Genomic DNA, 10,533 nt, shown 5'->3' on the forward strand with positions numbered 1-10,533 from the left:
AGTTTCTGGTTGGGGAGCTAAGATCCCACTCATATGCCTCACAGCCAAAAACCAAAAAATAAAAAGGAAGCAATATTGTAACAAATTCAGTGAGGCTTTAAAAAAATGGTCCACATCAAAAATAAATCTTTAAAAAAAAAAGGATGAAAAGAAAATTATACTCTCCTCTAATTTTTAAAATGCTTTTCTTTGGTAATAATTTATTTCCAATTTATTTGTATTCAAGTAGGAAAGTAATAAATTCATTTCTTAGTTTTTAAAACACTTATTTTATCTAACATTTTCCTGTTTCTATTACTGTGGTTCTATCATCTTTTGCAACATCTCACTGATATTCTCAAATTCTTATGAATAAAAATATTCCTCATATTGAAATTAAAATATTTTCAATAGGTCTGGATTACCTTCACTTCCATTTAATTTAACATCTCAAATTCTTTTACATTTTAATAACTAATTTTTAGGTCTATTTCAGACATTTCATTTGTTTTGATAAGTATAAGCCTAGAAGCCAACCAATAACAGATTTGCTAGATTCAAAATATGTATATTAATATCAATTCATGATTTGTCTACTTCAGTAAGTTGAAATTTACTTAAATTGTTCTTGTTTCATTTTTCTCACATACAGAAGAGCAACAAAAGTCTATTTAGAGCATATTTTGCCCTAGTAACATGTTACTTTTTATAACATCATAATCAAAAGGTAAATTTAAGAGTAATTGTGTTAAAGCTTAGACGAATTCTACTACAGTAAGAGTCATAGCTCTAAGTTACATGTATTTTTAATTAATCTTTACTTTCCTATTTCTCTGACTCAGTAATAAGCTAAGATGTCTGCCTACTTTGCTTCACTAGCAATGCTAGACTGGTTCTCATGAGCCAGTAATCTTTTCTTTCTCCTTTAGTACCTACACTCTTCTAACAGTTAACATTAGTTGAAAGATTTTGAAATCAGGAAAGCCTGGATTTCAATGTTGGCTCTGCCACAAATCAGAGTGAATTACTATCTTTATTTCCTCTCTGAAAATGTATTATCTGCCTCACAGAGTTGTTGAGAAACTATAATGAGAGAGTACAATAAGTGTGCGCTGCTGCTGCTGCTAAGTAGCTTAAGTCGTGTCCGACTCTGTGCAACCCCAGAGACGGCAGCCCAGCAGGCTCCCATGTCCCTGGGATTCTCCAGGCAAGAACACTGGAGTGGGTTGCCATTTCCTCCTCCAATGCATGAAAGTGAAAAGTGAAAGTGAAGTCACTCAGTGGTGTCAGACTCCTAGCGACCCCCTGGACTGCAGCCCACCAGGCTCCTCCGTCCATGGGATTTGCCAGGCAAGAGTACTGGAGTGCATAGCACATAGTAAATGCTCTGTTCCCAGGCAAAAAATCGTAATTAAAGGGCTTATTTCCTATACGATTATCATTCTCTGTCTGAGTAATGGAAATGGTGACTTAGGAAGGAAGTTTACTTCTTCTGACAGTTCCACAAGCTTGCCCTGCTAGAATATAAGCAGCTTTATAACTTCTGGTGGTTCTGGAAAAAAATGTTTCTATCTTCTAGATAACAGCTAAGAGGCAGGAGCTGATTATGAAGGCGTCCACCTTGTTACTTGCTGGGACACATCCAAAGGGGCATGGTAAAGCTTCCTCTGATTTACTAACAACTGTAGTGTTACTAATTAAAGTGGTGGGGCCAACAAAATGGTATACTTCACTTTCATTGTGAAATCTTGGGAAATCTACTCACAGATGGATTTTTAAAACCATCTGTATTCCCAGGTTAAAAATGCTTCACCCAGTTTCTCCTTAGCAGTTTCAGAACAGGCATTCTGAAATATCTTTTCCTGGAGCAGTTTATTTTTTCTTTAGCCTGAATTACTTAGAAGTTCTTTTCTTCTAGGTGCCAGAGCAGTGCTCTGCATAAATTTTCTCAAGTATTGAACCAGAACTAATCTTTCCCCCTAGATTTTCTTTGGACCAAACCTCCCAAGAATGAGCTTTGCAACTACTAACTGAACTCTCTGACTCTTTCCAATGTATAAGACTGGGATGACATCACTGCCTCATTGGTTACAAGGGTCAAGCAGGAGAATTAAACTGCAAGATGCATTCTAAACATCACCTTCACAAATAAAAGATCATGCAAAATATTCCTCCAATAATTACAAACATATTTTATCACATTGGCACTTGCATTAGTTGCTATTGCTGCCACCATATCTGTATGTTTATATTATAAACAAAAGACCCACGTAATTTCCTCTGTGTGTGTTTCACTACTCAGAGGTGGCAGCAACTGTAATAGCTGTAAAAATAATTTAAATATTCCTTAAATATCACCGTTCTATAGACAATAATAAAATTTGAAGATCATCAGCAGATATAATATCATCTTCCTTTAAGCACCATTGCTAACACGGAACGCTCACATATATACCCAGTACTAAACTAAAGCTAATTCTGGGTCATGGAGCCCATTCTGAAACAAAAACAAGTCCAATAACCAATACATCAGTCATTGATAGGTTAACAAAGGCATCCAATGACTGAAAGTCACAAAGAGAATTATAGACAACATCTGCATGGCATTCATCATATAACCACATCTAATTACTCATACAGGAAAACTGTCCTTTAAATGAGAATATTCTGATGCCAGGATGAAGGCCCAAAGTAGCATTTCCAGTTTGTTTTTTTTTTTTTTTCTAATTTTGAAGGTGCTTCCCTGAACTATCTAGGTTTTTGCTTCCCTCAGAGGATTCTAGTTTGGCCATTACTATATTATTGGTTCCAAGAGGCTCTGATGGCTTTTCATCACCGTCAAAGAAAATGTCTTCCGGATTTGGAGGTGGGGGGCAGAATTCTTCACTTGGAAAGAGCTCGTGGAAGAGTGTTTCAGCTTGCTTGACGGCATGCTCACTTCCGAGTCCACAGTCAGGCCCAGTGCAGACATAAACATTGGGAGGCAAGCCATTATATGAACTTCGGCTGACTCCCGAGGAATCTCTCATGTTAAAATAAAGAGCCCACAAGAGTCCTGGCTTTGGAAGTTCTTCCTTGTTTACTTCTGTCTCAGAATATGGGGTGAATAATTTCTTCACCACTGATTCTAAGTCTTCTCTTGCTGTTTTGGAAGATGAACAGGTCAGATGTACCAGGTAGGTGTCTTTCATGCATGTCATGGTTGAAGAACACAATTCAGTGATTCGGACAGCATGTGCTCCTGGTTCCACCGGAGGTACTATCAAAATGGAAATCTGCTGATCTGAATCTGTCTTTAGGACAGATTGATCTGTAATGAGCACTGCCCTGGATATTTGCTTGTACTGCACACTCGAACATGTTTCCTCAGACAGGTAACTATCTTCCACAATGAAATATTTAGCATTTATCCTTTGACCAAGGTGATCTATAATTGCTTTACATCTTCCAGATTCTCTGTCAACTACAAGGCATTGTACTTTATGGCGAAGACAATATATTCCACCGAAAACTGCACACATCCTGCAGAAACACTGGGGAATTTCGCCTTGGCCATATAAGGGAAATAAAAAGGGAGTGTTGCCAAACCGTCCAAGACACTGAAGAAAGTTTTTTGTTGCTTTAAGGCCATCTACTGTAGTGCAAGATGATTCTGACATCATGGCAATCGAGTGAAGTATAAAATGTTGGAGGCTGGGGGTTAATTTTTTGGTTTTCAAGTACTCTGAAAATGAGCATTGTGTGAAAGCTTGGTATTCCTCAGGATGTTGTTCATAATCTAAACAAAATGTAAGAAATTTCATTAGCATCCTCTTTTCAACCATAGTGAGCTCTTTGCTATTAAAGACATCTGCTCTGGAACAAGGCACCTGCTCTACTTTTCCTTCTCGAAATGCAAGAATCCTAGTGACATTTTTAAATTCAGCATAACGACTAACATTTGATTTGATTAACAGATCAATTAACAGTCCTTTAGAATAAAGCAGCTTCGATGACAGATCAATATTAAACCTCCTGCCTTCTTTAACTATTTGAGAGTAAGCAATCCTCTTTCTCTTTGGTGGCACGCTGTTGTCTTCCAGTACAGGTTTGATTTCATCTTTAGTGCCATCGGAAACTGTGTGTTTATAAGTATCATACCCACAATATTCTTCTTTCACAGAAGTTTCTGCCGTATCAGTTATTTCTTCATTGTTTTTTGGAGTGTCTTGTGTAGGCACTTCATAGCTAGTAATGTGTGATGAGTGTGTTTCCTCAGACAGGCATGCAGAATCCAGAGGTTTTATGAGGGTACTAGATGCTACACAAGAAGGATTTTTCTGCAGAGCATCAAGCTCTTCAATATGGCCATCCATGCCCTGACTGGCATAACAAAAAACTTCGGCGTGTTGAATGGTTTCATCCTTCTTGCAAAGAGGGATGGCCTCTTCTGCTTCATGGATCATGTCTTGCCATGCAGCAGGGCTTTCTTCTTCAGTGTCACTGTTTTGCTGATGTTCTTTCAACCAGGACAGCAAGCCTGGAAAGCTGAAACTAGCCCAGTTTCCCCCATAGTAACTTCTTGAATCGAGATGCAGAACCCTTTGACCACTTCTGGAACATGCAGCGGCAAGGATGGATTCAGGCAGACCTGTCCCCATCACTATCACATCAAATTCTGTTGGGAGACTGTTGGCCATCCTGGAAAAGTGTCTGGTGACAACTTCTAATGAAGAAAATGTGTATGAATCTGGGCTGAGGGTTCAGAGAAGGTGTGACTACGCTGTAATAAAATCTCTCCTTGTGATAGTACAGATCATCCCAGAAATACTGAAGTTGCAGGTCCCAGGTATTCAACTGCTATCCTGTTTTAGTATTATTTTCTTATAGGTCAGTAGCATAAAACCATGATAAAGTACATCTAATCATATCTGAGAATAATAAAACAAGTATATGGTGTTCATTTCTGTGTTTCATCTTAGCAGTGAATGTCAAAATGTATCACATATGCATTTGTGACTGGAATTCTGCTCTGAAAGGAGAAAATTCAAGAAAGAATACAATTATTAACAATACTAAGAGAATAATAATTTCAAGCATCAATAATTATAATCCTATGGAGCACAATTTGATATCAGGACATAAGATTCTACTAAAGCAAGTCATTACATGCCTTCTCACATGTTTTCTAACTTCTTGAAAATAAGCAGATGATATAGACTCCTCCAAGTCAGACAATTCAACAATGAAGAACGGATATAACAACATCCCACAAAAATAAAGAATTAGTGTAATACAATTCTATAACTTTTGGTTTTAAGTATTTGAATAAATGGTACACAACTAGGAGATTAAATTGCAAGGAACAGGTGGCTCCACTGTGTTTATGAAAACATACTATATACTATGTGCACGCTGCTGTGATTATGCATATTTCTGTGGCCCATACAGTCTGTGGATGCTTCTAAGACAAATGAACAGAAGACTTTCTCATGCCCCACCCACCTTTAGGCTCTCATGGGAACAACATGAGACTATTTCAATTGAATGGGCCACTGCTATAATCAGAAAAGGATTAATTCAATAGCATATTAAAATGTTTAGGTATATAAAAGAATTAGTCTACTGAAAATGTATTTGTAAGAAATCCTTATATAAATGTGCATATGCACAGGTGTGTTTTTTAGGTGTAAGTTAAAAAGGAAAAGTCCTGGGTCCATATGTTAAAACACTGCAATATAAAATAATATCTACTTCATTGGAAGGACTGATGCTAAAGCTGAAGCTCCAATCTTTGGCCACCTGATACAAAGAGGTGACTCATCAGAAAAGATCTTGATGCTGGGAAAGACTGAGGGCAGGAGGAGAAGGAGACAACAAGAGGATGAGATGGTTGGATGGCATCATTGACTTAATGGACATGAGTTTGAGCAAACTCTGGGAAATAGAGAAGGACAGGGAAGCCTGGCAGTCCATGGGGTCAACAAGGAGTTGGACACAACCGAGTGACTGAAGTACAGCTTCTAAAATCCACGTCACCATAGGGTGACATGCATTTTATGAGACCCTAGCTCTGAGACTGAATCTCTTCATCTCAAGATGAAGGTCTGTCTAAACATCCTCTGCCAAGATTAGCATGTTTTTTGTTGTTCTTATTTTTGAAGGGGTAGGAGGTGGTAGTAAAGAAAGTCTCTCCTGTTAATCTGTAGCATCATTCTGGTTGTATTCCATGTGCAGAACACCTGCATGGTGGTAGGTGTTGCCAGGGGTGCCATAGCCAAAGGGCTGAAAGGCAAACTCACCTGGAAGTTCTTTGATTGAAGTATTACACATACCACATGCTTGATGGCCTTTCTATCACTCATCATTGTATGGTAAGAGTAAGTTTCTTAAGCTCTGATTTTTCCTACTGCTACACTTACTGAAACCTAGATCAGTGCATACTGGGTCTGCCTAGGCTGAGATGACTAATTATCCTGGATACCCATATAACAAGCCATTCAATTGGAACTTAAAGTGACTAATTCACTGAATTGCCAGTTCAGTTTAAATGAGATGGCAATCTTCATAGTCTTGTCTGGTCAAAGCCTCTGCCTGAAGAATACTAGGGATTCCACTTGCTTTCAGCACTCTCTAAGAAACCAGGAATTGAGCACAGAATGAAGTGGTTGCCTGGCCTACTCATATATATATATGTGAATTACTTATTCTGCTTTCTTCCTGCAGAGTGTGGAGAGGAAGACAGAACCCATGAGGGTATGCGAAGAAGCGTAACCATAGTATGTACCTACTTTTGGCTTAAAAGGGGATATAGCAGAGGTTTGGGAGTAAGAGAGGATATAAGCCATAAGTGCTGAAACCAGCCACCTCCTAACCTACAGGTTATCAAAGGAATTCTCGTAACACAAGGCAGGACAGGTCAACCTTAAAGAACATTTAGCTCAATTACCCTGTAACCCCAGGTAAGAGAACTGATGGCTGGAGAGATTAAGTGACTGGGAGAGTCCACATGACGGGTTAGCCACAGGATTGAGTGGGACCCATGCTCATACCATCAGGCCAGTGGTCTTTCCATTTGACAGAGCAGCCTCTCTAGAAGCCTCTGTAGTAAGCAGTCACTTTTGATATTTTAGAATGTCCTGCCCTTCACTACTCCAGGGTTAGTTAGTTCTTGCTTAGGGCTAACAATGAGGAAAGCACCCTCCCTCTCTTTATCTTTAACTCTTACCTAGAAGCACAATGTTTGGAATTTACTCCAGAATCCGCTGGTCAATGCAGGAGACACAGGTTCCATCCCTGGGTTGAGAAGATCCCCTAGGGAAGAAAGTGGCAACCCACTCCAGTATTCTTGCCTGGGAAATCCCATAGACAGAGAAGCCTGGTGGGCTATATTCCACAGGATCACAATAGAGTCAAACATGACTTAGCGATTAAACAACAAAAATGTTTTCAGCTCTATCATAATCCACTATTGACCTGTCTCCCTGGGCTTGAACAAGACTCAGAACGTTCTGTCCCAGAGTTTCCACCTCTAACTTAAAGGCAGGTTAAAGTCATTGTTGAAAGCACTAACTAAATGCCCAGAAAAAGAGAGTAGTGGTCAGGCAAAATACTGTGTGGTGAACATTTTTAGCAGTCTTAGAAAATCCTTTCAGATTGGGGTGGGAATGGAGCAGGGATGATGAGGGAGGAAAAGGATGGAAGAGAAAAGGAGATACAGTAGGGTGAGGCCACAAGATAGAAGGGACGAGGAAGAAAACAAATGCTGGTACTAAGAAAAAACTGGGACGAGGAAGAAAACAAATGCTGGTACTAAGAAAAAACTCAACATACCCCTGTTTCCAAACTCCCAGGCACTGAGTTAGGATAGAAACTGAATTTCCCAGCACAGAAAATGCACTTCTTGAAGATAAGAACTTTAAATGCTTACTGGGGAAGGGGTAGGTAGTAGTAGAATATTAGAATCATTGAGACAATCAAATAAAATTATGATTTCTATGACATTTTCTTGTGTCCCTCAACATATAAAAAAGGAATCATAACAAATATAATATGCGGGTTTGTCATCACATAGAAGGCTGGTGAATAAGAAAATACTCTTGATAATGCTACAACGATTTTATTCTTGTAAACTTGCCAAGATAAAAGCAGCAATGAATTATCAATGAATTTCAGGATTTTTTTTTTTTTAAGGAAATTTAAGACCTGAGAAATATACATTTCTATTTCAAACTTTTGTACAAATGAAATTTCTGGAGCACATACAAAATGATAATTTCTTTTCCAAGCTTAGAAAATAATGTCTTCAATGAAACAGCTGGGTGGTTCATCCTTCAAAATGTCAAGTGTTAGTGAGATTTAAATCTTGCATCTGGGTTAAGAGTATTGTATTATCAAGTTCTACTTAATGAAACCTATTGGTTTCACAGCTAATTATATGTTCATTTTGAGTTGATATTCTCTCATCCATTTGCAATCTCACCAGAGGCTTTCGTGTGCTGGAAACTATATGGAAGAAAACACAGAAAAAATAGCTAATAGGGTACATGCCAGTGTGCATTCTGAGGACCTGAATAAAACTATCTCACTTCCTAGGAAGCAGTCAAAGGTTTACAACTGCTAATGGGCAAATTTTTAAAAAGAATTTACACATCGCGACTATGTTAAGTTTCTACCTCTCATTTTAGGAAATTAATATAGGAATTAGATCTCATCACCCTCTCCAACTTTCACAAATCAATCACCGTTTTCCTTGAATCTCTGAACTCCACTGCCCTTAATTTCTTTTCTCAAAGTGTATAAGCCATTGTCTCGTGCCCTGTTGAATTAAATGAGGAGACAGAAAGCAGAGAAGTAGATGAGCAGGACAGCGACCAGAGATGGGGTATGGAGGAACTGGGCCCACCGGGGAGCGGGGGCTTGCAGACAGGCTGGGGTTTGGGTGGGCGTGGGGCCTGGTGAGCACAGGGCAAGTGGGAGGTGAGCGAGCGCAGGAGGACGAGGTCAGCGGGGGAGGAGGAGAGGTGCGCGGAGGGGGCGAGATGGGGGAGAGGTGAGGTCACGAGGGAAAAGTCAGGCTGGGGAGGAGGGGAGGTCAGAGGAATAGAGGTCAGTGGGGAGGTGACCACAGGGGAGCCCCGCCGCGAGGCTGACGTCCCGAAGCGGGAGGGGGCGGGGCCGGGAGCAGGAGCGGGAAGGAGGTCCACCCCGACCACTCACCTCACAGACTGCTGCTGAAGCCCACTCGTTGTCCCACTCGCCGATCGTGGTGCCCCCCCGCACCCTGCTGCCCCTCAGGGGGAACGCGAAAGCCAGCGCGGCCTGGAGGACGGACGGTAGCAGATCGCCGAGGCTGACGTGGAGCAGGAGGAGGCGGGCGGGGCTGCGGAGCCGCGGTAACTTGAGGTAGATGACGAGCACTAGCAGGTTGCTGCCCACGCCCGGAAGCCCCACAGAGCCAAGCAAAACACCACGCGCTCGTAGGCGCCCTCGCTGACAGGCAGGGTGAGGCTTGACTACCCTGCCCTTCCGCCAGCCGCCGCCGCGCCTCCCCGCTGGCACTATGGGCGCCGGCGCGCTCGGTTCCGGGCGGGGCGCAGGGCGCCCCGAGCATTAGATGGTATTAGATGCGGGTCCGGACCTTTTCCCCGCCCCCGGCGCGCCTCGTAACCCCGCCCCTTCCCGCCGCTGTGGCCCCGCCCCAACTCGCCTTGTAGCCCCGCCCATCCTGGCGCACCACCTAATTCCGTCCCCTGTCGCAGTCTTAACGGAGTCCGAGCTCACTTGGCTCCTTTCTCCCTCCCCAACCTGTACGCTGGCTCCAGCCCTCCCAGTCCGTGAGAGCCGGAAGGGAGATCGACCACGGTGGCTCCTCACTTCGCATCCCCACCCCTCCCCCAGCCCAGCCGGAAGACCTCTTGGCGTTCACCACTCACTCACTCCTTCAGGAGCATTTATGGGTTTCTGGCCCACCACGTGCTCACGAGGGGATTACACGAGCGACCCCTAGCCTTGGCTTCTCTCCTTCCAGGAAGCTGTTAGGAACCGCTGCCAAATGGTGTCGCACATTTAATGCAAACCCAGGCAGCACCCCAGGCCTGCTCATATTGTCCTTCGTGTCCTCCCTGCAGTAAAAATGGATACACCCAGTCACTAAGGCCCTCACTACGGCCACCTTCCAGCTCCACATCACATCTAGCACGTGCAGAGGTGGTCTCTGAAGCAGAGCCCTTCCTCTGACCTTTTATACTGTGAAAATAGATAGCAAGTTAAACACAGGTCCGTGAACCGAAAAGTCATTACAGGGCTGTGCCACTGCCTCTACGCAAGCCACAAAAGGGCCCAAGGAGGATGCAGTCACTATCCAGACCCGCAAGCTGTCCTGGGCACCGCTGGCCTGCACAGTGTCTGCTCAAGGGCAAAGGACCTGCCCTCCACGAAGGTGTATGCCTCCTCCCACCTCTATTCAAAAGATGGGTTGAGAATGAGTAGGGTCTGTGAACTCCCATTACAAGTATTTTGGAGTTAAGGTCTAATCGTCAGGGCAGAATGGCTCTCCATCATGGTACATCGAGC

At 42.4% G+C, this 10,533-nt stretch overlaps 1 protein-coding gene across 2 annotated transcripts; it reads right to left on the reverse strand.

Moving 5' to 3' along the window:
• Window positions 1-1,241: 1,241 nt before the first annotated feature.
• CHML (CHM like Rab escort protein) lies at window positions 1,242-9,610 on the reverse strand. Of its 2 annotated transcripts, XM_006041066.4 has the most exons (3): window positions 9,178-9,610; window positions 7,187-7,272; window positions 1,242-4,990 (listed from the first exon to the last, which is right to left on the reverse strand). In XM_006041066.4, exon 3 carries the CDS (start codon window positions 4,656-4,658, stop codon window positions 2,703-2,705), a length of 1,956 nt encoding a protein of 651 aa, XP_006041128.3. In that variant the 5' UTR covers window positions 4,659-4,990; window positions 7,187-7,272; window positions 9,178-9,610; the 3' UTR covers window positions 1,242-2,702. The 2 variants fall into 2 exon arrangements, with proteins under 2 accessions (XP_006041128.3, XP_044798993.2); XM_044943058.2 differs by lacking the exon at window positions 7,187-7,272.
• Window positions 9,611-10,533: the final 923 nt, after the last annotated feature.

The sequence above is a fragment of the Bubalus bubalis genome, chromosome 5 (assembly GCF_019923935.1).
Source record: "Bubalus bubalis isolate 160015118507 breed Murrah chromosome 5, NDDB_SH_1, whole genome shotgun sequence".
Taxonomy (NCBI): Eukaryota; Metazoa; Chordata; class Mammalia; order Artiodactyla; family Bovidae; genus Bubalus; species Bubalus bubalis.